This window comes from Lutjanus erythropterus, chromosome 20, assembly GCF_056507025.1.
Source record: "Lutjanus erythropterus isolate fLutEry1 chromosome 20, fLutEry1.hap2, whole genome shotgun sequence".
NCBI lineage: Eukaryota > Metazoa > Chordata > Actinopteri > Lutjaniformes > Lutjanidae > Lutjanus > Lutjanus erythropterus.
Window position 1 is genome coordinate 16,935,580 of NC_139336.1, and position 27,613 is coordinate 16,963,192.

At 37.6% G+C, this 27,613-nt stretch overlaps 3 protein-coding genes across 3 annotated transcripts in view; 2 read left to right on the forward strand and 1 right to left on the reverse strand.

The window, feature by feature from the left end:
• lhx6a (LIM homeobox 6a) overlaps window positions 1-7,952 on the forward strand; it is a 27,136-nt gene extending 19,184 nt beyond the window's left edge. The window contains exon 10 of the transcript XR_014772636.1: window positions 7,739-7,952. The gene's annotated coding sequence lies outside the window, so the exon portion shown is untranslated. The remainder of the gene's footprint in view (window positions 1-7,738) is intronic.
• On the reverse strand, window positions 2,131-18,232 carry morn5 (MORN repeat containing 5). The gene is made up of 5 exons (XM_084746133.1): window positions 18,104-18,232; window positions 17,329-17,476; window positions 14,693-14,804; window positions 13,431-13,562; window positions 2,131-2,448 (listed from the first exon to the last, which is right to left on the reverse strand). Exons 1-5 carry the CDS (start codon window positions 18,148-18,150, stop codon window positions 2,330-2,332), a joined length of 558 nt encoding a protein of 185 aa, XP_084602259.1. The 5' UTR covers window positions 18,151-18,232; the 3' UTR covers window positions 2,131-2,329.
• A 148-nt stretch (window positions 18,233-18,380) lies between these two features.
• ndufa8 (NADH:ubiquinone oxidoreductase subunit A8) lies at window positions 18,381-24,332 on the forward strand. The gene is made up of 4 exons (XM_084746445.1): window positions 18,381-18,580; window positions 20,112-20,275; window positions 22,546-22,711; window positions 23,817-24,332. The coding sequence occupies exons 1-4, from the start codon at window positions 18,530-18,532 to the stop codon at window positions 23,952-23,954; spliced, it is 519 nt and encodes a 172-aa protein (XP_084602571.1). The 5' UTR covers window positions 18,381-18,529; the 3' UTR covers window positions 23,955-24,332.
• The last annotated feature ends 3,281 nt before the right edge of the window (window positions 24,333-27,613 follow it).

The following is a 27,613-nucleotide window of genomic DNA, read 5'->3' on the forward strand; positions in this document are numbered from 1 at the left end:
GTGAAGAACAGGATCCAACAAGACCTCAATGTCCTTGTATTTATTGAGATGGTTAAATCCCTGTAAAGCACTTTTTTCCCTCTGAAATTGTTTTGTTTTGTTAAAAAAACATGAAATGAAACAAAAAAGTTTATTTGATAGACCGTGCATCATAAATGTTTTGTGTACTAAAATGCAATAAAATAGAATGTGATATTTTTTGTGGTTTTTGGATCATTTTTGAGGATAAATTAAAGAAGCAATAAAACAAAAACATGTGTGGCACAAAGTGAAAAAAATTGGGCACAGTTAGACAAACAAATAATAAAATAAAAAATATTAATTAATTGTATTTTCCATGTGTTTTCTTAAATGATTGCATGATGTTTTACTATCTCATGGCTTCTTGTGTTCATGGTTTGGTATATGTTTAGTTCTGTGGTTGTGGATGCATATATTTGCTTTTATTTTTGTGGATAGTTGTGTGCAACCTCGAGTGTGTGTGTGAGTGTGAATGTTTATCTGCCAGAAGCAGGAAGAGTACATCATGTGAAAGACTGTGCAAAGGACTGCTGCAGTTAAAATACCTCATTGATTTGATTCCAACTTTCAACCTGTGAAGTGCGCGGGGCTGTCGTAACCCAACATATTTGCCCAAGACAAAAGAATAATTTTGTCTTTAATGAGTACATGACCTTCACGCAGCAGAACTGTGCTTCCTGCACATTAGCAGTTGTTATAATTTAGAATATTTTGCCTTGCAGACTATGCATGGGTCATATCCTGCGATCAGTCTTAAAATATGACTGATTATTTAAATTTTCAATGAAGCCATATAATTATCTTGTCTTAATGATTATGAATGCCGTATTTCCATAAGATTTTGAATATTATGTAAATCTTTGTATGCAGGATTTAAGCACATAAAAAATATAGATAAGATGTATTTTGTAAGGTGAAATACAAAATATAAAAGATACAAGACGAAAATGCAAAAAACAATAGAAGTAAAATAAATAATAAGTTAGTTATAAGTTATATTGCACCAGATAACGACTGTAAAATTGCACATAATAGAAAATGTAATATTATACATCATAATAACAATGAAAAATTACATAACTGCATCAAAATGATCCTAGTACTAAATGTCTGTGTGAGCCACCAACAGTGCATTTATGTTGTGTTTCATTTCATTGTTTTGCCAAAAATAAATTCCATTTCATTTGTTGTATGATGAACTTAACACAAAAACTCCATAAGTGTTTTTTTTTTTTTTAACGGACAACCTTTATTAGAATTTGTACCATGTGGAAGGTAATATTCAGTCATAGAGTAAATGCTTCTGATTGGTCGACATGCCTGTGACATCAGATGGAATTCAAATAAAGTATGTTTGCACAACCAACAACTAAATGCAAAACAACATACATTACATTTAAATGTTAAAATGTTTGTAAAATGTGTTTATTTGATGCAGTCTTAATTAAATAATTAGAATTAATTAGAATTACTAATAATTAAAGCCTAGATACATATGACACACACACACACACACACACACACACACACACACACACACACACACAAATTAAAGAAATGCACAAAGTACATGGAAATGAGGGCACATGTATTGAAATACAGTGGTCACAACTCCCACTATAGAGACCAGGGACAACTGTAACATTTTTTATATTTTTCTGCATAACTAACAGACTCCTTGCACTTGTCATCTTTTGACATAAAATATATACAGCCTATGTGCACTAATTAATAATTTACTAATACAACTGAAATATTCTCAATCTTAAGGACAATACTATATTAAATTTAATGCAAGAAGTTGTTGGGGACAACTGTAACACTGAAAAAAATAAATCATATTAACGACCCACATCTCAAATAAAAGCACAACTCAAATTACTACTGTAGTATCTAATGACGTTACTTAAGATTTTTTTTGTATTGCCTGATCTTTGGTAGAAAATATATGTAAGTTTAAATTTATAGTCATCCAAACTTTAGACAGCAGAAGAAAAATACTGTAAAAAAAAAAAAAAAAAGGTCACTTTAATACGTCAAATTAAAAAAAAAAAAAGTGCAGAGTATGTGTCACCACTCTAGCTTGCTTCTGATTGGAGGAAATGACTGGTTAAAATTGCCCCGTTACAATTATGCCTGGTCTCCCCTATACAACAAAGAGGATTAAAAAGGAAGATGAATCATAACATAAAATGATACTGTCAAATATAGACCTAATGTTTTGCTTTTCATTAGTTATGTGGCTTACACAGAGACTCGACATTTCCCATAGATTTAATAGCAAATAAAGGTCTTAAAAGAGAACGTATCAGTTGATACTGCTGGTCTCTTTAGGTCTGGTTGCAACAGATGTCTCAGGATCAACTCCAGCAACCTCATCCCAAGCTTTCCGACAAGTCCTCACAATCCACTCATGTTCAGAGTCATCTGTTGGAAAGATTGAACATTTTCACTTATTTAGAATTTTTGTTAAAACTATTGGAAACAAAGTCTTCAGGAAAAGTAAATTGTTCTTTTTTCTGAACGTTTGACCTGTGATTAAATGAGGAAAAAAAACCACAAACTGCAGATTAAAGGCTACACAGTAAGGAGCTGCATTCACTTAAAACGTTCAAATCAAATCTCTAATAATAACCAGTAGCCTGCATAATTAAACCACAGGTCATTTAGTGTGCGTGAGAGAGGCTGCGACAGTGAAGTGCCATTCAAGTCTCGGGTAAATTTGTCAAATCAAGATAAGCCTGACAATTAGGAGAAAATAACTTCTCAAAGCCTCTTCAGACACCAATAAATAATAATAACCCCCCAAAAAATGGACGCCAGTTTTTTTTTTTCCTTTTTTTTTTAATCGAAACGACTGGCAGAGGAGCTGATAATAAAGCAGTTTTTCATTGTTAAAAGTGAAATGAGGAGCTAATTGCAGGGGAAGTGAGCTTTCTCTGGAGCCCGCAGCTGCACGCACTTGAGCGGCTCCAGCACAGGAGCAGGTCTGCAGTAATTGGCAGCGATGGGCGTCAACACTAACAGCCACTTCACGTATAAAACACACCCTCCTCCTCCTCACTTTCTCTCTGTGTCTACCTGTTTCTGATCGGGAGGTCAATTGAACATATCGGACCCGCGGACAGCTGCCACGCAGTCATTTAGAGGAGAAGAAGGTAATTACTGAAGCCTATACGTCGCTGCGTGGTTACGTTTATAGACTGACCTCAATTAGCCACAAAGCACAACCTGCCTTAATGAGAATCAGATTGGGACGTTTTCATATTTGCTGTAATTCTGCCCTCTTGAGATTGTATAGCAGTGTTTTTCTCAGGGTTTAAGTCATGTGTAATTGGTACAGGTGGCTGCTGGGATATTTAGGCAATTTCCTGCAATCTGAGGACAGCAGGGTATTGCTTTGATTTACCAGTTTTTGTAAGGCAAAACATTTAACTTACATAATAAATCATGTGGATTGGAATATTGCAGTTAGATTAATAAAAACAAATGGTAACACTTTATAGTAAGGGTACATGAATTATCATGAATGCATACATGACTTCATGCATGAAAAAGCATGAATTCATTCAGCAGCACTTCATGAACTATCTGAAATGTACATGACTTAAATTAAGAATAATACTGTCATTAATGTCACAATCAAGGCTGTGGAACATGAGAGTATATAAGTGGGCCATCATTAAAAATAAATAAATAAAACATTTTTAAATGTAATTTTTGTAAGTTTGAAATTGCCCTAAATATTTATAATTATTTAAAAGTACTCAGAACCAATATAGTAAAGCCACAGGACTTAAATGACATGTTATTCATCATTTATCTGAACTAGTTTAACAGGTGTTACACTTTATTTGGTGACGTGTCATGGGTACAATTAATCTCATGTGTCGATCACAGCAGTGAATCAAGGTTTGTGTGGCATTTTTAAGTTTGGGAAAGGCTAAACTAAGGTATTTCAATCACTGTGGTTTTTTTCATGAATTAGTAATGATGTTCATGTCTTCCTTAAAGGCAAATCTGTAGCTAAAGGGGCAGGCCTAAAACCTGACCACTCACATCAGTGCATATCATATCATGACTCTTCAAATAAAGTGGTGACCTGTCCATCTTAAATACTGTTTGATAACATGTAATTAATAGTGTCATAATTGTGAAATCCAAACTCCAAAATCATGAAGCAATTTACATTTGTATTTTTCCAAACACATAATGCCTAAACTGAAAGGTCACAAAAATGATCAAATCACAAATAAGTAATGCTTAGTAAATATGATAACAACACTGCTTACTGCTGTGATTAGTCAGTTTTTTTGCCCTGTCGCTTTGACTGCAGACTTACCTCTAAAGAAGACATGAGCATCATTTATAACTCTGGAATCATGATGATTGAAATACTGTAGCTGTTGTATTAATTAACACATTGTTCTTGCATGAAGTCATGAATGAGATACAGTCGATTCTTGTACTCCTGTATTCCTGACAGTTCATGAAGTACTACATGAGTGAAGTCATTCTTTTTCATGCATGAAGTCATGTATGAATTCATGATAATCATGCACCCTTACTATAAATAAAGTAATACTGTGAATTTGTAGGTCTGTATGAAGTGCAGTGAACTACACACACTTGTTTATGAAACAGTTTTTTGGTTGACAACATCTCCAGTGTATCAACCTGCATTGACCACCTTTCTGCAATGTACATAGAAAAGAGTGTGTGGAAGCGATAATGGCACCTTGTTAAAGTCTGTTTATCTTAATCCTTAAAATACACTCAGAGGGAAAAGTGTTTCCTTCCAGCCTAATGGCTGTGACTTCACACACACACACACCTACATGCACACACACAAACGCATGCACACGCCCACAGACACACAGACACACAGACACACACACACACACACACACACACACACACACACACACACACACACACAAACCCACTGGCTTAATTAGCAAAAGCAAAAATCAGCTTCCTTGTAGTGATTTGCATAAGAGATGACTGCACTCTGCTGGATTTGGTGGTGTGATTTGTGATATTGGGCTATATAAATAAATTTAAATTTGAAATAGAAAGATATAGTATCTGCAGAAACAGCACAGCTAAATCAAGATCCTGTAAGTAATTATAATGAGAAACTTTTTCTAAATAATATTAGTATCTCAAAATATTGAATCTTTATCTCAGAATAATCAGTTACGATCAAAATATTACATTAGTTTCTCAAAATAATAATTATCTCAAAATAATAATTATCTCAAAATTATTAATATCTCAAAATATTGAATTTCTATATCAAAATGAGGAGAAACCTCAAAGTAATTGTTCCTCATTATAATGATTTGAAGAATTTTTTCCTCACAACAGTGCAAATGGGCTTCCGTAATTGATGGTGATGAGGAGCTGAACTCAGACTTATTCAGGGTCAGGGTACTAATATAAGCACATTTTGTGGTTTCCAAGTGGAGGCACCACAGTGAAATCAAACTTACCTAAGTGTGAAAGCTCAAATAAACATTCAAATGTCCATGCATAAGTCATCTGTCTCCAATTCATTGCAAAAAGAGCAGCCCCTTGGTTTTGTGTCTTGGTGACATCACAGAATACTGTGGCGGTTTTCCATTTTTCAGCTTTGAAGGAGAGATACTGATCTTTAAAATTGTTAATCCATCTGTCACAGCTCACAGGATTAACATGCGAATCCTGTTTTATGGTGATTTTCAAAGATGTATGAAAAATGAGAGTTTCAGGAAAGGCAGCGTGAGGATATGTTCCACTCCCCAGGGGCTCCGGCTGATTTTATCTGTCTGTGAAACACCTCGGCTGGACGGGGACAAAGGGAGGGGCCGCGGTTTGGTCACCAGAGGTGTTTTCCTTGGCAGTGGAATGTTTTCGGTGTGGAACTCTTTCTGCGCGAGTTTCAAAGGGAAGTGGTTATTCCAGAAACAGGAAAGTGCTACAAACAATATGGCAACACATGGCCCCTGCTGGAGCTGCCGCCGCCTCCTGCACTGCTGCAGAGTGTTGCTGTCTGTTGCCAAGAGAGAACGTACACAACTGACCGTGTGTGTGTGTGTGTGTTTGTTTGTAATAACAGAGCACAATCAGTCAGTGGTGGAGATTTGATTGAGCAGATGTGGCCTGCATGTATCTTTCCCCTCATGCTTTTTTAATTACAGATTTGTAGAATAATGCAAATGTTTTACACTGCACCTTCAAATTTAAGTAACAATCTTCATCAGCAGTGACAAATGAAGTCCAATTATGTGTCTCTGGAAGTTTGAGGAAAAGCGGACAAAAATAGCCTTTTAGAGTTGTTTGCTGATTATGTGATTTGTGTTTCCGATTTAACAATAATCATTTCATTGTGTTGGACTCTGTTGGCTTTATTTAAGCTGGTCTTCTTAACTGTGACACAGCGAGGTGACAGTAAGTGGAAGCACATGTTTGCTGTAATGATCCCACATCACAGTAAAAATGAAAATTAAAAACAAAATAAAGTCATATTTAAAATCTCAATTGCTGAACTTCAGTTGTTTAACAAGCTGTGTTTTGTGTTTTCAAGTGTATAGAGTTGACATGGAGATTTGTTTATTATTTTTATTTATCATGTGGGAATAAACAAAAATAAATTACTTAACTTTTCACCTGCCACTCCAAATTTTCATCAGCACTTAAGTTTTGCCATAAAATACAATTCAGTGTGTCATACTAGATTTTAACTAACAAATAAATGTCATTAGCTGCTTAGGTCATGTTGAAAAGGACTGGACAATTCACGCCAAAATCAAAAATCATATTTTTCCTCTCATCTGTAGAGATATTTAACTATCTAGATTGTTTTTGTGTGAGTTGCAGAGTTTTGGAGATATGAGCCACGGAGATGTCTGCCTTCTCAGAAATATAATAAAACTGAATGGCACTCGGCTTGTGGTGGTCATGGTGCCAAAAAATACATTTGAAAAATTCATCAGCAATGTCTCTTTCTAGAAATCATGATCCGGTTACTCAATAGAATCCACAGACCTTCTTGTGTGCAAAAAATATTACACATAGACGCTATATTGACCACTTTGGCCCAGTCCTGTGATGTGTCATGTTGCCACAATCAGTTGAAACCACTTGAGTAATGAAATGTTATAGTACTTTTTATCCAGAAAAGCCACAGCTCCCGTTTGTTCACAGGTCAGTTTTGATTAATCCAAATGCCGATGCGGTGTATTTGTTTATAATTGTGAGCAGTTTCATGTAGGAACTGTTTTCGTTCTACTTTTCTGCTGACTGCATCACAGGAAGGAAGCGTGCATCTACTCATGGATGAGAGGCTTATGCTTGTGACGCAGTGAGAAGTAAACATAAATGGCGTCCTCCTCGGCTGAGCTGTAACCTCTGAGTAGATACATGCCTCTTTCTGCCCAGTGATACAGATGTTTGGTAGTTTGGTAGAGAGAAAATAATTAAGGTCTGTGGACTATCTTGAGTAACTGAGTCATGATTTCTGGAATGAAACATCACTGGTGAGTTTTTCAAATGTTTTTTTAGACATTTTGAGCACCACAGGCCAAGTGCTATCTCGTTCCATTATATTTGAGAGACAGCAGACTCTACAGCTGGTAAAAATGAGAAGACAATAATGGATTCTTTTGCAAGCTCATCTATTATGCTATTTAACAATATGTAGTACACTGACATATTGTTGTGTTCTTCTTTTCAGATTCCCTGGTTTACCCACCTAGTCAGAGACAAGTCGAAGCAGATGAGAAATTGCAACCACACCTAGTGACAAATTGCTGTGGTAATAAAGCAGAGGCTGGACACTCATGAAGAAAAACAGCCAGAAACAAAGTCTGTGATCCCTGAATGTTCATCTTTCATCACCTGCAATCACTCATCACACACACACACACACACACACACACACACACACACACACACACACACACACACACACACACACACACACACACTGTTCAGCCACATACACAGACACTCCTTACAATCTCTACAATCTTTTATGTCCAAATAACCTGACTTACACCTCGCCTAACTACTTTCCAAAGAGCAATTCCTAAAATCTACTAGGAATCACTGAAGTTCATCATCCAAATGAGCCACTACTTAAATTTGGAGTTGTTAATATGAAATAAAGCATTATTCTGTGAATGTCTAACATTTCATTTTTTTTTAATTAAATCAGAAAAGAAATTTAAGGGACAATTTTGTAGAAAATTGTTTTTCATGACATTTTTCTTCTTAATAAGAAGACAAGAAACAGCCAGTGGCAGCTCAGTGGGCTCATGTGTCAGTAAAGGAAGGGACATGTTGTTATCCATCAGTTAAAAACGACTGCTCCCTTTGCTTGTAGAGTCACTTTGGTCAACGCCCAGTGACGACTCCTCTAATCTATGTAAATTCTTTCTGGTCCTTGCCCAAAACCAGTGAGCAAAGTGAAATGTGTGGTTTGTCTTTGTAGGACTTGCTGAGTGAACCATTACAAATCAGAATCACTCTCACTCTGTTAAGGTACATTAATGTCTGAAGTGCTGAGCAGGCCATAAAGAGTTTCAGCTATTGTATTATTGTTAGTATTGTTTGCATTACATCTATTTGGCAAATGCTTTGTAAACACTTTCTATGAAGGGCATGTCTATAATGCATTATAAACACATTCATAAGACATTCTAATGCATTTCTAAAGCTTTATAGAGCTGTAACATAAATGTTTGAATGACAACTTATAAGGAGGAATATAAAGTATTATAAGTGGTGGACATAATGTATTACAAATTTAGCATTCATAATGCTTTATACCTCTATGCCAAAGTGACAACAGCGTTTGAAAGAACAATCAGCACACGCATTATAACTACAATAACTTTAGCCAGTTATAAAGTCACACGGAATTGCTCTAATATAAGTAATAGATTCTAAGTTTCCAAAATGGAATAATGCCTTATAAACATCAAAAATACACTATAGCATGACTTTGTGAGCTTTAAGTCAAGTGACAGCATTGTATGAAGTTATTGGCAATTGTAGTTATAATGTGCTGTGTAACCCAGGACTCAGACATATACAAAAGAACAACAACAACAAAATAATAAATAACGATGAAACTTGAATCAAAGAGGGAGTTAAAGTTCACAACTAATAATCTAATAATGAAGTTTAATGTATTATTTGCTTATTCTGGCATTATACAATAATTTATATTACTATCAATAAAAGTATACATTTAAATCTAATCCATTTTCCCATTTCCTGCATGATATCTAAATACTGTATATGTCTGAGTGGGTCAGTTTAATGCCAGATTTTTGTGATTGCTTCCCTGTCAGTTGTAAGAGAAATTTTGACCAAATAATTATCTTCTTTATCCACCACTTTAGTTATATTTCAAAAGTATAAAATGGAACAAGAAAAAAATTAAAATGACAAAAAAAAATTTAAAAAACACATTTTATATCTTATTTAGTATTAATGATTAATCGACTGATATAATTTTACTATCAGTTCAGGAAAATATACAAACTTTGCAACCCTGATTATAAACATTTATAAAGCATTTTGTAAAGTTTATAAATGCATGATAATGTCTTATAAATGTGCTTATAATGCATTATAGATGTGCTGTTCATAGAAAGTGGCACCGATGTTTTTATCCAAGCTGACTTGGATATGAGGAGCAGTTTGGGGTTCAGTGTCTTGCTCACAGATTCCTCAACTTGTGGAACAAACCACTGATCCTAACACTGACCTGCTTGACCACCCGAGCTACAATCACCCTGTGTGAAATTATAAATACTAATTGCACAAGGTTATATATTAAAAAAAGGATCAGTACAGTATGGATTGCTGTTGACAGTTAGTGTTTCAGCCCACTTAATGCACTCACTCTCATCACTCTCTGTTTATCTACATGGTGCACCAGTATTCTTGACATATCCCTCCATACATGCAGGCGTATTGCAGCTCCTTGATGACAAGAAATCGCCTCAACTCCAAAAATAATCTTTAACCTCTTGGGGAATATTAGCAACAGATCCTATTGTTTTGCTGGTCTGGCACTTTGCCAAGAAGGGCTGTTTGTCCAAGTTAGCAACAGTAACTAAGGAGGCCAGTTGGCCAGTAAGTAAAGTTTAGCCTGATATTTCCTAGCAACAACGCTCAGTTCAAGGGGGTAAACCATCTGTATTTTAAACCAGTTCCATACGCATCACATTTGCGACTTTTCTAGATATGAAGCTTTGTCTTCAGCGGCTCAGTTCTTTCTCATCCTACATCCACCAGTTGTAACAGCGACATGGGGAGCTCCTTCCTCTTTCCTTGCTACAGTAAACGTCCCCTCTGGGAGGGTGGGTCTTCCCTGTGTCCCATCATCCTCGCAGTCCCCATCCTGGGCGGAAGCCATGAGGCAATAAATTCTGTCTTCACACCCACTCTGACAAATGTGCCTTCACCTCCCAGGGTTGGAAAATAAATCCATACAGGATACAGGAGCATTCTTCTCAAGAATTGTATAGCAAGACAAGAGGGGGAGCATACATAGGCATACTTAGAGTGTGTGTGATATACAGTGGAACGCAAGCCAAAAAGGCACCCATCAATTAAATAGTTCCTGTTTGACTCCATATTTACTTAAATCAAAACAGAGGGTTGGAATATTGTTGGAAAGGGTTCAGTTCCTCTTCTTTTTCATTTCCAAAAAAATCTCTTGTTCTCTTCCTCTCTGTATCTCTTTCTCCGTCACTCCACTGATCAATACCAGAGCTATAATGATGATGAACAACCCACATTAAGGAAACAATACAAAACATATTTTTGCCCTCTTACACATGCTGATGACATCTGGTGAGGATGTGGATCTTCTCCTCTGTTTCCTCCTTTCTCTACACATATGTAAATGAGATGTGTGTGCTTGTGGAACTAATCTGTATCATGGTGCAAGTAGCTCATCTGAATATAAATAATTTATAAATAATTTCTACCATAGGGACATTGTGAGTCATACCTTAATTTATGCCAGGAGTCATATCTTGACACTGTCTGAATTTGTAAGGTTAAAAGCAATCAAAGTCACATACAAAACTGTAGAACATCTTCATGCATGTATTTCTAATTAAAGCTGTGTCCAAGTACTGTGAAACACATGTGAAATAAAAATGGCAATGTCAAATACCATTGGTGCACAGCAACATAACTGGCCAAACGACTGGCTGGGTTGCATCAACAAGGATAATTTTTTTTATCTGATTAGATCATGGCTTAACTTAAAATTATGTTGCACCAAACTTTAAAACTACCTTAAAATTAAGAAAGATTAGATTTAAACTTATCTTTAAAGTTAAGTTTGGTTCTTTAGATCTGTTGCACCAAAACTTTAAATTCGAATTTAAAATGTGATCCAGTATTAACTTTAAACTTACACTTAAGGAGATTTAACTAAATTGGCTGGAGCAAAACCTCTTGAAGACCCAACTGAGTATTATGATGTGTCTCTTCTTTATTTCACTCCAGTAAATAAGTTGGCCAACAAATTTGAGGAGAAATTTGAGCTTCTCTGTTGAGCCATCATGAGTAAAGTAACTGGGCTAGTGTTGACTGATTTCTACAGTGTAATGTTTGATTAACTTTTTAGCTATATAGCAAACAATGTAACATTTTGTTAACGTTTTATCTAACCATCAAACAATGTTATGTTTGTTAATTTTTTTAGCTAGCTTGCAAATGATTTAACTTTTATAGACTTTTTAGCTAGCTACTAAGCAATATAAGGTTTTTTGTGGCTAGCTACTATACAATATAATGTCTGGGTTTTTTGGTTAGCTTTTAGCTAGCCAGCAGACAATGCAAAGTTTCGTTAACTTTTTAGCTAGCTAGCAAACAAAGTAATGTTTTGTATGAGGAATACAGAGCAACCCCGAGTTAACTGTTTCACCCTTCTTTTATACTTACTAACTTCTGACTTATTTATTTATTTATGTATTTATTTATTTGTTTGTTTATTTATTTTCTTATTTTATTTTTTGCTTTAATATATTTTGCTAAACTGATTAGAACTTATCTTAGATTAAATTAATCTTTGTTGTTGCAACCCAGTCTTAGTGAGCCAAAAGCTATGTATTCGGAAACTGCATACATGCCCCACTGCCTAATCCACAACATTGTCTGGTGATGTAAAATAATAGGAGACATGACGAGCACAGGATGTCAGAATTTGGGAATTCCTATCTGGACACCTGACAGACTACATTCACTTCAAATTAGGAGTTCCAAAACTGGGCACTCGCTCAGTGGAAAAATATGTCTTGAATTTTCCACTTTTGACAAATAACAAAAGAAAAAAAAACCTTTTGAAATGACTGCAATAGCATATAGAGGCATGCTTATCAGATGGCTTGTAGCAATAATCTTCCATCAGAGAATCCAAGGATAATCCGTTTAACATCACTCCATAGGTTCATTGTTATCAAATCTTTCCCATATGGCCCCATTGTATGCTTTCAGACATGCAGTTATTTAAAAACGGGCAAAGACAAAGTCCTGCCTGTGACAAATTCAATTCAAGAACATTAGTATGTTTCAAAGTATTTTCACTAAGGCTTTTTCTACGGCCTGTTCTCAAAAAGTTGAGTTGTTGAAAAGTAGACATAATTTTACACTGAGCTACTATCTTGTATGACAAGACAGCAATGATTCCCTCAGTACTAATTTGTCTGATTGTACGACTTTTAACTCTTGAATCTTATTGAAGTATCAGCTTAAGTGGGCATGTCTTTCCTTGAACACTTCAACTATATCAAACAACAGTTGGAAACATACAGTAGGAAAAATCAAGAGCAACTTGATTGCTGGAATTTTGATCAATTATGCAAACAAGCAGTGCAGCTGTATGTTAAATACATTTAACATACAGCAATCTATCACTGACAAGGTGCTTCAATAGACATAAAACTTCGTATACTTAATTTGAAATGGAAATTAGTCTTTGCTCTTGGCTTTAATCTTTCTAATTTTTCTTGGCACGACAGGCACAAAGATGCCTGGATATTGCTCAGCACTCAGATGGAGCCAATATGGCATCAAATCAGTGGAAAAAAGTGTGCACAAAATACGCAACAAGAAAAGGGGGTCAGATTTTGGTTATGATAGGGATGTTGTGAAAATGTCAGTCATCCCTTCTTCCTATCTGGATTGTGGACTGCAACAAATAATATCTACTTTTGTTCACCTCACAGTAAGTACATAGTTCACAAAATATGTCCAGGTTGGAAGGTATCCATTATTTAGTAGCAAAGATTATTATTATGAATCAAAGTAAGGGGCAACATCTCCAGTAGGGCAGTCATCTGTGGTGTAGGGATAGGGATACGACAGTGAAAATAACAGGATATTTTGTGGCTCACCTGCATTCCTGAGGAATCTGCCAGCATAGGATGTGATGACTCTGGTATTGGGGTCATAGAAACCATCTCCACAATCGTAACATCCATCAGGAATGACACGTGGCGGATGCAGATCAGTCAGCTGAGATTCTCCTGTATGAACAAAACAGGTGCTCTCTATTCAACAACAGTCTTCCTGTGGTTTACAACTGCGTACACAAGCATTCAGCACAACAATACAGAGAGGTGAATTTATGATAATAAGCAGCTGTTTTTAGTTTTTGTATTTTGGTGTGTAGAACATATGTCAAGTTAATGGGTTTGGGTAATACTCACAGATGTTCCCAGTCTCAGTTTATTAACAGTGATTTAATTTTATGCAAAGTTCATTATATTTGCTGGATAAAATTATCTGAGTGTTTGTCTGAGAGTGGGACAGAGCAAAAACCACTGTCACCTGACCAAAGGATGCATTCCAGCAGGAAACTAAAAGAGTGCACTCAGTAGAGCGCTGATCTCCACCAGTTAAGAAATACTGAAGCCTTTCCTGCAATGTCACCACAACTGCCAGATGCAACCAGCAGAGATTTGCAGATCTGCAGTTTTGAATACAGTGTTTTTGTAGAGTAGTCTCAGTTGTCGTTAAGATGCATAGAATAGTGTAATGTAGTTGTTGTCAAACACTCATTTATTTCAAACATTTTGTTATTTATTTAGAGCACAACAAGCAACCAGGCATCTTTACTTTATTTAATAGAGTGGATATAGAAATCTACATTTTTAGAAAAAATTCACAAAAGCTTAAATTCTAAATTCACACTCTTTGAGGGCTATTCATAGATCACAGCATATCAGACACAAATTAATCTGCAATTGCTCCAGTCTAAGATGAAACTTTTCTATGGATGTTGGTTTTTGACCCATTACAAAGGCAAAAATGTATCCTGCAACAGACTAGGTTTAGGCCGTGTTTTAGTCTAGCAGTTGTTAATGACTTGTGACCCCTACAGGCCGTTTAAGAGGTGTGAGGAGTCAGCAGTCGGTATAACACAGAGCAGCCAATAAAATAAATTATTCAAGGTTTTTCAAAAATTGTGAATCACTGCAGCCACAAGAGGTCCTTGAGTATACAGTCATAAATGCACACATAAATTTTAGGCTGCTGGGTCCACTAGTATGAGACATTGGCTTCGGACATTAGCTCCAGCCCCGTTTTGGTCACTTACGCATCCACATGATCAATCACATATTACGCCTGGCGGAGATAATAAATGAGTTCCAACCTGCAGGTCTGAGGCCATTACACCTCTCGCTGTAGAATCGCCTGTCGTAACCATCGCAGTAGTCCCAGTCCTTCTCCTGGTACTGCAGACCATCAGCAAAGGTAAATGACCCCTAGTGAGGACGCACAATGATGAAAACATCTTCATTATTTAGTCATACATTGTGATAGGTCAGTTCACCAAAATTTTAAAAACAATGCACATAGTTTCACTAGACTGGAGTGTCATTTGTGTTCATCAAAACAGTGAAAAAATACATTGTAAAACTCAACAGCAGGAATAATGCTACTCATGAGGATAATCTACAATCTCACTGTAGACAGTTTTCCCATGGGTCTGTTTCTTTGGCAGAAAGCAGTTCCAGTGAAAACTGTTTGTGTGGGGGTTATCTTACAGTACGTACCCTGACATGGTTCCTGGAAAGATAAGTTGCTGTTGAGGTTTTCCAATGTCACTTTTCAGTGCTTTAAGTACCACAAAAGAATTTAAATTGTCTTCCATTGTCTTTGGGTTAAGGCAGAAATCTCAGAGATGGAAATCTCAAAACCTCAGCAGATAAAACCAGAACTGTCTGCAGAGATATATACCACCAGGGGAAAGTGGAAAAATATGTCTTTTGGTATTTTGGGTGAACTGACACACTGTATGTGTGTGTGTGTACATGTTTTTCTGAGAAATGATACAACTGGGAATAACTTGGAATAACAAATAAACAGACATTGTTCAATAATTTTGCAAAATTTTCACTTCAATGTCAACAATATAATTTGCAATCATGAAAATGGCATTAGATCCAATTTTATATAATTTAATTTATTGAGGACTGCATATTTGGTGGGAGATTAAATTAAAATTAAAAAAAGAGAAAAGGAAAAGAGCCTTGTTAAAGGGGCGAATTTGTCATTTTGACTGATGTGATAACACATGCAAGAATTAGCACTGTCTTCTCTATAAACCTTTTTCACAGAAGATATATATACAGACAGGTCTCTGCAGGAGAAGTACAGGTGTAACTAATAACTTTAACGACGCTTCAACTCCAGTAAAGTTTCCTGTTAACCCGTATCAGTGAGCCAGCATGGAATACAGCCTTGATTAATGTTATTAATTACACCTGTGCTTTTCCTGCTGTGTCAAAATGTCTGCAGTAAAAAGGTGTCGTTACTCTGCACCAGACATAATTACTGTAGAGGCTGTTAATTTCATGTTTGTTGTTTGTTGCCCCTTTCATTTTATTGCACTTTTTAGAATAAAGTTTAAATAAAACAGCTGCAGCTATATTTACACATCAACCACAAGATTTCTAATAATATATATTACCAGAATCTTAAAGTTTCTTATACATTAAAGGAACATTTCTGATTATTTGCTGTAGGGTTGTGTGAAGTACCTATCAATAGTCAATGTATTAGCTACAGGAGATGGAATGAGCAATAAACTGCTGTGGATGTGGTCAGCAACAAAAGGTATTTTAGCCAATTAAAAAAGATACACCTAAAAAATATCAATACCAGTTTAAGTGTGTGATATATTTAGAATATTTTCACCGCTTTACTTTGCCATCAGACAGCCTGTTCTGGCTGGAAACCACTGTTACATAAGCCAAATATCGTCCAACAATCCCACCAAACTCCATAGATGAAATCAGTAATTTTACCTAGCTGAGTAGTTGAGTTGCTAATCTGCCGCTGCCTCAGTCTTTTAGTTTGTTTGTTTTATTGTGTGACCTCTGGGAATCCAAGTTATCCTTTTAAAAGACTTCAGTCACAGAATAACACAAACAAACTAGCAGATCATGGCAGCGGTATACGAGCAACTCCTCTGCTGGTAAAATTACTCTTTCTGCCTAGGGAGTTTGGTTGGTTTAGGAAAAAGCAGTCCCTTATCAGAAAAGGCTGTCAGATGGCAGAGTAAAGTGAAAATACCTTTTGTTCATGACCCTGTCCACAGCAGTACATTGTTTAACTTCCATACTGGTGCTCTTCTCTGCTTCTCCAAACTGGGGGCATGCTGACCAGTATTTACTGTTGCTCATACACTGACTATCAATAAGTATCTCATACAATCCCCCCTTCAAATAACCCTAACAATCCTTTTAATTAACACAGTGGATCTCAACACTTGAAAATGCAAACACTTGTTTAATTTGGTAAATAAAATAAAGGTGCGGAATCCTCAACCCCCAGACTAAGAAGCATTATTTGAAGAAAGAGATGTGAGAGCCACACAAAATTTCCAGTTTTAATTTCTTTGTTTATTGGATGGTTCAGGTCTGTTTTGAATGGAAGTAGGTTTTCTCAGGCTGGCATGGATGCAGGTGCAAGGTAGTCTGGGCCATAGTTAGTCATGGTTTTGAACTGCTCTCCTTTCAAATGAACCGCAACTGAAATGATGACAATAATTGGAGTGATCTCTGTTGTGGCAAAAGCCCGTGAAAGATTGCATCAGAGCAGAAGAGACTGTAGCTTCATGCGGGGAAAAAGGAGAGAAACCTAATAACTATGACAATAACGGTGAGTGATTGCTAAAAGGGACCAGATGTAATATCAACTATAACCAATGTGAAACACACAGAGTTATGCTCGTGGATGCATATACTCTGACATGCATGCAGGGACACACACAGAACTCCTCACCTGTTTTGCTTTGCCATTTTCCCAGGTGGCCTCATATTTACTTCCATTTGGAAAGTGCAGCACTCCTTTGCCATGAAACATCCCATCTTTCATCTCTCCCACATACTTGGTCTCTGTGGGGAATGTGTACTCTCCTTTTCCATCCATCCTGAGGGAGCGAAAAGATGATGCTACTGTTCTTTGACAGCTTTTGCTCTTCAAAGGTTGCTAGACAAGTTTAATCAACAGTGTGACTTTATGTGACTTTATTTAGATAAGATAAGATAAGATAAGATAAGATAAAGATAAGATAAGATAAGATAAGATAAGATAAGTTGAATTTTTGGGGGTGATGTCAGGGAGTAAAAAAATTCAGATATTCTTTATACAGAATATAATATACAGAATATACATAAACACTTTTTTTTTGCAAAAAGCCCTTAAAAGTAGTTAAGACTTGTGACAAAAATATGCCATGGAGGGAGGATATTTTGCAGTTTAACAATAACAGTTATTGTCCAAATTATATCAGGGACTGAAATAGTAAACTTTCACCAGTATTTTTAATCATTATTAAAAAAAACTATTAAAAAAAACACACACACAAAGAGAGCAACATATATGCATATATTAAACCAGAATTAAGAATATGAGACAACTATACGGAAAATGCTGCCTAAATGCTAGCAAATAAAAAATATGTGCATTATGTTCTGTTAAAAAAAGTTTTCGTATAGGGGCATTGGTTGTGTAGACCCTGTTGTCTTTGGATTATAAACCAGACATATTCATTTACCTGCCATTTTTTGTGTCTCCTTTGTAACTGCTTCCGATGAGCTCCATTAATACACAGACTTGCTATCGCCCTTTCTTCTCAAAATGAAACAAACACGAAACTGTGGATTTCACATCGACTGGGAAAGACTGCACAACGGAGTGTGCCGTTACCATAGCAACGCTGTCTGTTGCCGATTAAACTGTTCGGCAAGAAGACAAACTGATTCCTTAAGTGCGCGTGCGTCAGTGGCTCCCGCTTTAGTCGCGCCCTCCATTTACGTCATCATCGCGCGTCTCCCAGCTGACGGCGGCAGGCGCAGTAAACCAACCTGACCTTCTCCGCGGCCTCGTCGCTCGTCCTGGAGCCAGACGAGGACCTTGAATGTTTTTCAGCAGCGGTATTTGATTTTCTCCGTTTCTTGTTTTATTGTACAGACACAGAGCCATGCCCACGACCCTGGAAGTCCCCTCACTGCAGGAGCTGAACGTGGATGAGGTGAGCGGCGGTTATTGTTTAGCTTGAATGGAAATCATAGGAAGACAGAACATGCTAGCTAACTAGCTGCTAACGTTAGCTGCTGTATGGGTTATGATATGTAGTAGCCTATAACTTTTGCTACTGACTTCACCTGCCTTCAGACGGGTGGAGTTAGTTATAATATACCTATATATCATAACACAAAAATATGTTTGAATGTTATTGACGTCCGTGAATATTTTGCCTTCTTTATGACATCCACCTTGGCAACGTCAAAGAACAATATAGGAATCACAACATATAGGATGACCATCGTTAACGTTGTTTTGACCGTTCATAGCCCGCGTTACCTCCTCAGTCTAAGTCATTGGTTAACATTGGCTGCCCTAAAACAAATCTCTACCAGGTTTATGCCAGCAGCAGTGATATTTGGTTCATTGAACGTGTCCTTGGAAGTCAGGTGTTAAGTTAGCTGACAGCAGCTTGTGTGTGTCCAACAACAAAACGTCAACATCAAGGATCTATTAAACGATATGCGTGCAGATACAAGTGGCTTTAGTAGTTTGATGAAGGTGTTTTAAGTAGAAGCAGCTGGGGGCTGCACATGAAAACCCCTGAACCTGTAGGATTTATGATTGGTCTCATAATGGCGTTAAACATTAAATTCCTTATAGGGCTGCACGATTTGATAAAGTCATATTGTGATCATTTTGACTGAAATTGCAATATGTGATGGGATTGTTGGAAATGCATTACAATTTTCATGTTCACAAAAAAAACCTAATAAAATCATGATAATGATATTTATTGAAGTTACCAAACAAACATGTTTTCTTTTATCTGGTGAACAAGATTTTTAGGCCAAGTCATCTATGCAGTGCCACAGTGCCTCATTATGATGCTGTCTTCTCACACATTTTCCCTTTTTAAAAAAAACTGTGATTTGGTTCTGGTTCTTCCATTTGGATATTGCAATTGACCATATTGCAGTTTCATTGCAATTGTGAATAATTGTGCACTGAAATAATCTCTTAGCAGATAAGACAGATAACTTGATCTGTCCTCCAAGATCTGAAGTAAAAAATTATCAGTTTTTCCTGAATCCTCCCTTTCTCCTTAACCACACGTCGTTTTTTACTATGCTGTGGTTTTTCATCTCACTTCCACATTAAACTGTCAAGTTGTCCATCAAAATATAGCACAATCATTGATGACAGAATGTAATCCTCTGTGACACTAAAGAAGTGCTATTACTTGCTATTCAGCTAGTAGCTTTCTACACGCTGTCATTCCTAACGTGGCAGATTTTTGTTAGGGGGGTGCAGGTTGAGCTGTAGCTAAGTAGTCAATGTAGGCTTATGAAAGTAAAAGTATTCAAATGGAATGATTACAATATAATACATACATTTCACATCACGAAGCTGCACAGGTGCCACTGGTCCATGGGCCACATGTTGGGCACCCTGTCTCAGTTTTTCTAGTATTTGGTAATTCATTATTTTCACACTGCCTCATTGTTTGCTATATGTCTGTCCCTATTTCTGTCCAGATCAATGTGTCATCTGCAGTGCTGAAGGCTGCTGCTCACCATTATGGCTCCCAGTGTGATAAACCCAACAAAGAGTTCATGCTCTGCCGCTGGGAGGAGAAGGACCCCAGAAAGTGTCTAGAAGAAGGGAGGAAAGTCAACGAGTGTGCACTCAACTTCTTCAGGTAACTCACACTCAGAGGTTTCAGTCTCTTTGCTGCCACATACATAGACAAGAAATCTAAAACAGCCATCTAAGAAGGGTTACAAATTCACAACACAAAAAAGAGTTCATTTAGAGTATAAACCAAGTGAACTTATTAGGCAGAATATATACCTTTTTGGGGATGAAGGCTGCTGCAGTGGGCTCATCTGCCATAGTGAATAGTGTGTTTGTAGTCAGTGGTTGATTTAAGAAGTGGCTGGACTCTGGAGCCAGCTAGAGGGTGGAGAGTTTGAGAGTTCGTGTGAAACTCTGGTCGGAAGATGTTTGCGGCCAAGAGTTTTTGCATTTCTTCCTCTGTGACAGACGTGAGTAGAAAATGTGCTCTGAGGTCGCAAACACTACTGGTGGACACTTCTTCTTTCAGGGGTGAAAGTTTTTAAGATTACACAAAAAGACACAAGTAGGAGTAGAGTTGGAATGTCTGTTTTTCTGTAACTTGTCGTGATAATTTGCTTGCTATTCCATTGGCTTTAGTGGGATGTGGAATGATTTCTAATTTAACACTAGTCATGCAAGGGGGGAGAGAAAAAGTTGTTGATAGTTAAGTTCCAGCACACCATCTTGGATGGAGGTGACATTATTTTACAGAAAAAGAAGAGTGGGGTTTAAGATAATTTATTAATTCTGCTAATTCCTCTTAATTCCAAACTAAAGACAGGTGTTCATGGCAGGTTAGTCCACCGTGAATCTCCACAGTTTCTGCTCAATGTCCTGAACAGTGGTAAGAGTTTGATGCCTTCTCATTTTCTGATAGTCTCAAAAATATTTCAGAAAATCTGCATGAAAATGGTGCACATAGTGACCTTAATATTCCAAACTGCATCCTAACGCAGTGACAGCTTGTTTGTGTTTTTGTGAATATCAGTATAAAAGAAAGCTCAAAAATACCCAGAAAAAAAGTCAAATTAAACTAAAGGTATTTTTCACATATTAACACAAGAAAAAATCCCTCCACAGTGAGTGAGGCTGTGGGTAGAACCATACTTTGAGTGTATGATGGTAAAGGACATCACCTTGCACTTTTTACACTTTTTATGGTAAGTTTATGTTTCATGCAAGGACAAAACTGGATTATTAAGAAAGCAAAATGTCCACAACAGATTGCTGGTCAAACTTTCAGCCACTTTAACTTTCCTGGGATGTTGCCAGCTGTATCAGAAGTAATTTTCCATTGTGTCAATGAACTTTGTCAGAGTACTAATCTTCCAGCTGTGTGTTTTTTCTTTTTTTCTTTTTTTTGTATTATCTTCAGAGTTATAGGATTTATTCCAGTAAAGTTTTTTCATTTGTAAAAATCTACAACTGTTTTTTTGTGGCTATTGAATCACCTGTATTTTCCAAATTCTCAATAAACACTTGTTATCTTGAAATAAAGCATTAGTAGTAGTGACGAAAGTGCAATGTAGAGAATACTGTCATTGTGTTTTCTCATGTGCAATTTTTCTCTGCCACTTCTTCGAAAACAAAGACCAGTAACAAAAAGAGGGTTATATTTTTAGAAGTACAAAATGTATGCACGGAGTGTGTGGTGTCTATAAAGGTGCCTTTGGGGGCTGTTTGAGGAAGTGGACTGGGGTTTTTCACTCTTAACTGCTGCGTCTGTGTTTACTGAAAGTTTTGGACTGAGCTTCGGTTATATCCTGATGCCAGTGAAGTGAGGTACTTTTGTGTGTGTGTGTGTGTGTGTGTGTGTGTCTCAAACAACTTGTGTGTCTGGTTCTCCAAAAAACACTTGACCTCTAATTCTAAAGCCGAAACAAACAACCGACACTCTGACCCCAAAGTTAAACTGAGAGTTACTGTGAAAGACCAATACCTGTAATTATTGTAATGAGGAAAGATTTAAGAAACCCTGTAATTGCACCCGGTACCTGGTTTGATTCTTGGGTGCCTCTGGCATCTGCCAGCACGTTTACATGACCAGTTCGGGTAGTTCTTATGGAAAACCTCTGAAATCTTTTGACTTGTGGGAAAGGACCTAAAACCGCAGTTTAATATAAATTCTTAAAATGGCTGGAACGTGACTTTTGAATCTGAGCAGTTCAGGCACATAGGATGTACACTCATGTATTCAGAAACTCCTATATTATAGAATTGTTCGATTTCAGTTTTGTTCCTTCTCCTGAGTCATTCCCAGCCTATGCTTAGCAACAGTTTTCTGGACTATTTTAATCTTCCTCCTGTATATCTGATTCTGATTAAAATCTCTGTTTACGCTATTCCTCCTAGGCAAATCAAGGGAAACTGTGCTGAGTCCTTCACGGAGTACTGGACCTGTTTGGATTATTCAAACCTGGGGGAACTGCGTCGTTGCCGTAAGCAGCAGCAAGCCTTCGACAGCTGTGTCCTTGATAAGCTGGGGTGGGAGAGACCTGAACTGGGAGACCTGTCTAAGGTGAGACTTGACTGTGCATTCATTCATAGTGTGAGCGGCTCTGTTGATGGGCTCTATTCTTGCTGATTGTGGGCTGTGCAGGAGGCTCTGATTGCATCTGCGTAGCAGCTCATTCACAGCTTCAGTTTTGAGCAAATCAGGCATTTTATGTTTGCTTTTCTTTCGTATTGCCATTTTATTTTAAAGGGGCATGGATAACTCACTGGCCTGCACTAATTGGTTAGTAGTAACCAGAACAAAAAACTGATCTTGACTATAGCTTTTTGGACATTTTATTTCTGTAGTCTTTGGAAACTTATGCAAACTTATGCACCTCTGCAAACCTGTGAATAGCTGTAATCAACTTTCAGGCCACTTTGCACTTGCCAGGAAGAGCTGTTGTTTATGGAATCAAATAACATGAGCAGGAAAACAAAAGAACAGAAATCTGACTTCTAATGACTATAGAAAATGTCCAGGTTGACTGTCCACACACTGAATGAGTGTCTCTGGTTGCTCAGTTACATAACAAGTGAAAAGTCTTGAAATGATAATAGTTGTTTGTGTTTGAGATTGTGTGAGTAAACAAAATTTGATAGGTGGTTGAGAGGAAATAAAGTTACTCATTCAGGTTGGGAGATACTTTGAAGAAAGCCAAGAGCATATGAGGAACAGAGGTAGGGATGCACAATTAAACGAATATTAACCTCAAGCAGGTTTTTGGCTTCCCACTATTAAATTGACATGATTGCTGGCAATACGATGACGTTTGAAATGTGTGCATATAGAAAACTCTGTTGCATATCATACCAACCACTTCCTAAATCAAGAGTCAGCCACCCTGCAGCAGCAGCCTATGCAAATTGTCCTGGATGTTACAGCTGCAGTCCAGAGTAGAAAATTAATATACAACGGAGAGCAGACACTCAAAACAAAAATCAAATGACTGGAGCAGAAGGTGAAGAGCTATTGCCTTGAAACGGATCACAAAGGAGTAATGTCAACCTATGTGCCACTAAACCTGAGGATGTCCACCAAAACATGCTTGCAGGACACTGTTATTTCAGTGCGTTTACACTGTGTCCATCTGAGAAGTCATGACATGCATGTTTCTTGTCTTTCATAGGTGACCAAAGTGTCAACCTCACGGCCCCTCCCTGAGAATCCCTACCATTCTAGACCACGTCCTGAGCCCAACCCAGTCATCGAGGGCAAACTGGAGCCTTCCAAACATGGCAGCAAGTTATTCTTCTGGAACTGGTGAGGCAGCTCCAGAAATTCAGACGCCTTCCAAAGCCATGCGCTCTGTCCAAAAACGGCTAGACTTCTTGTGACTATTGACACATCAGTGGTACTTCAAAAGGTTTAAATCTCTCAGGTGCAGACACAAGCATTAAGGATGCTGGTTTGGGCACCTTTTTGTGTCAGGTCAGAGGGTTGGTTTTGGACAGGGCTCATGTCCTAACACATTCTTCATCAGTTGTACCTCCAGCATCCTTTTGTGAAAGGAAGGAAGGATGGATTGTGTGAACAAAGTCCATGAATCCAGACCACTTTCCTGACCACTTCTGTAAATGTAATGAGTGAACAAATGCAACATACTGTTATTATTGTTGTCAAATAATAAAGAGATAAATTATAATTCTGGACTTACATGTCTTTATTTAAGTTTACATCTATTGAAGACTAACTTGAAGGGATTTAATGAAGTGGACTTATATGAGCTTTTTATCAATAGTCAGTGTGTTACCTACAATAGAAGGAAAAGTAAATCACCTTACCGTCAGATGGACTTTTCTGACCGAAACTGCTGTTTTGTAAGCCTCTCTATTTCTCTCTCTAAACCAACCAAACTCCATAGGCAAAATAAGTAATGGTCGCTGGTGTTACTGGTCTACATCTGCCTGGATCGGTTATTTTATTTTTGTTATTATGCGACTTGAGTTAATCCAAACTAACATTTTCAAATACCAAAATCACACAGTAACACAGACAAGCAATTATTGGGGCAGTGGTACACCAGGAACTCCTGTGTTCTTCAAGTTAATATTACTGATTTTGTCTATGATGTTTGGTTGGTTTGAAGGAAGCGCTATATTGCTTATATAAGCCAAATACTCAGAAAAAGCTGGTAAAGACGCAGGATAAAGTGGTGGAAATCATGGTGCACAGCACTGAGTATAGATAAGTATGTCATACAACCCTGCTTCAAAAAATCTGAAATATCCCTTTAAGACAGCATTAGAAGATTTATGTTTTTTTCAGCTATTTGGATGCTTTATGCTGCCAGACAGTTCCTTTAATATGTGCAAATTGTAGGCAACACCAGCGTGTTTGCACATCTGTGTTTTGTCAGAGTGTGTATTGTCAGACTGATGGAGGCTGAGGTTGGAGGTCAAGGTTGAGGGTCACTACCTGCAGCCAGAGAGAGCTGCTTCTGCTTCCTCCTTTTCTCCCCGCTCGCTTCCTGCCTGTGACCTGGACTGGAAGACGACCGGAGGAGTCATTTCAGAGATGCACAGTTGAAGTGTGTTATTGCTGCCGGCACACGTGCGCATTCACACTCATGACCTGGAGTGGAAGGAGATGAAAAGCCAATTCAAAGACACGCTGGTGTACGGAACATAGTGGACAGTGTCAGAGCACACACACACACACGTAGCACCGGGACAGGATCAAAGTTACTTTATAAGGCTGAAGCAGATCTGTAGCATGCAGGCTACCATAAAAGCTCACATATCGGCTGTTTAAAACTGTACTCATGGTAGCAGTTGTGATTTGACTGGCTCCACCGCAAATGTCAGGCAGGTTGAGTCTTTAACCCCTGCCATGTGGTTGATTTCTTTGGGGACCAATAGTAATGCATGATTTGACAGCTTTCTCATACTCAAAAGCAGAGATTTGGCCCTGGGGTGTTTGCATATGATGTATAGAAGTCTAGTTTCACTGCACAAAAACACAGGGACTTGACTTATAAGGGAGGTCAACAGCTATCAGCTGACAGTCACTTTGATTTTATTCAGAATGTGTAAAAATACACTTTGAGCTTTTTTTGGTTTTTGCTTATTCTAGATGGAGTGTTGATATGATTCCAGTTGAACGTGTTTTCTATACTGTGTGTTTTCAGCATTTTTCCCACAAGTTTCTTTTCTTCCTACAGACGGCAAGTCCAGCAGCGCATACTTGCAGCTTATTGCCAAAAACAGCCATTTACTTTCAGCTGAGTTGGGAAGTAAAGTAAGCACTTTACTTGAGTATTTATTTTTCTGACTTTTAACCACTTCATTAAAACACAAAAATCTGTACTTTCTGCATAAATTATTTCTATTTGCACACAATAACAGAATTATTTCAGAAAAACAAAATTAAAAGGATCAGTATTATTACCCCCCTTAAGAACTGACCTTTTCATTGAGCCATATCATAAACCACTGTTGTGCAATGATGTGCTTTAACTTTGTAATGCTCAAAGCTTGTAAAATCAAGTTAAAACTTAGGGTTATCTTCCAATTTAAACACAGTATAAAAACTTCAGTAAGGGTTTGAGCTGTCACTTGAGAAAGCATCATGCCAAAAACAAAATAAATCAGTTTAGACTTGAGAAACAGAATTGTTGATTCTCACAAAGCAGGAGAAGAATATACAAAGTTATCACAGCGTTTCCAAGTGTCGAGAACTGGAGTGAGAAGTATCATCAAGAAATTCAAAGAGAGCCACACAGTACAGAGCAAGCCTGGCAGAGGTAGGAAGCAAAAGATTTCAAAGACTCTGGAAAGAAAACTAGTGATAGATGTGTCTAAAGACCCCAGAACAACTGCGAGGACACTAATGAATGACTTATAGTTTCAAAGAAGACAATCACTAGAGCCCTGCACAGGAATGGACTGCGAGGTTGCAGACCAAGAAAAAGTCCACTTCTGCAGAAGAGACACCTTCAAGCCAGACTGAAGTACGCTAAGGAGAAAGATTATGCATACTGGAAGCGTGTCCTTTGGTCAGATGAGACGAAACTAGAGCTCTTTGGCCATAGAGACGTTGCTTGTTTGAAGAAAGAAGGGAGAGGTGTATAACTCAAAGAACACAGTTCCCACAGTGAAACACGGTGGTGGGAGTATTAAGCTGTTGCGATGCTTCAGTGTATCTGGAACTGGGAATCTCATCAAGGTGGAAGAAAGAAGGATACGTTTAGATTTTAAAAGAATACCTCAAGCAATCAGCAGCAAAACTGGGTCTGGGTCGTTGCTTTGTCTTCCAACACGAGAACAACCCAAAACATACGTCACTTCTGGTGAAAAACTACCTCCAGAAGACCAAAGTGAGTGTTTTTGACTGACCTGCACAAAGCCCTGACTTGAATCCCACTGAAAAACTGTGGGGTGAACTGAAGACCAAGGTCCATGCCAGAAGACCTTCAAATCTGGAGTTTGAGAGATTCAACAACAAAGAATGGGCTGGGATTCCTCAGGAGACGTGTCTGAGACTTGTTGAAAACTACAACAAACGACTGCAGGCTGTTATCCAGCAAAAAGGATACACAACTGACCATTAGCATCAGGGGGGCTAATGATTTTGACCCTGATAGTTTTTGGTTTGTTTCCGTATGCAAAGTTAAATAATGTAAGCATCCAAAAAACAAAAACAAAAGTCCACTGCTCTTAATATACACACTGGAGTTGAGGTTTAGTGGCTGCCTGTTGTACTGTCTGCCAGACTCCATTAACATATTGCTCAATTTAACTGTTATAAACATTGCTAATGAATTTGAAACGGGCAAACAAAAACAGACGCTCTGGCCTTGAATGGAAGTTTAAAAGGAGAACATGCTGACTGTAGCATTGTTGTCGGTGAAGCCAGTATTTCAACTTGGCATGTTTCCTTAATCTCTGATGACATATCATGGCCACTTTATGATTTAGCACCATA

Bases quoted from the DNA above. Each gene is read 5' to 3' on its own strand.
- morn5 (XM_084746133.1), bottom strand. From the start codon at position 18,150: ATGGAGCTCATCGGAAGCAGTTACAAAGGAGACACAAAAAATGGCAG. The intron at 13,563-14,692 runs GTTGGAACTCAT...TTGTTCATACAG, and splicing joins TAATGGCCTCAGACCTGCAG to GAGAATCTCAGCTGACTGAT. The intron at 2,449-13,430 runs GTGAGCCACAAA...TCTTTCCAACAG, and splicing joins CAGATTCCTCAGGAATGCAG to ATGACTCTGAACATGAGTGG.
- ndufa8 (XM_084746445.1), top strand. From the start codon at position 18,530: ATGCCCACGACCCTGGAAGTCCCCTCACTGCAGGAGCTGAACGTGGAT. The intron at 18,581-20,111 runs GTGAGCGGCGGT...ATTTCTGTCCAG, and splicing joins AGGAGCTGAACGTGGATGAG to ATCAATGTGTCATCTGCAGT. The intron at 20,276-22,545 runs GTAACTCACACT...TATTCCTCCTAG, and splicing joins TGTGCACTCAACTTCTTCAG to GCAAATCAAGGGAAACTGTG.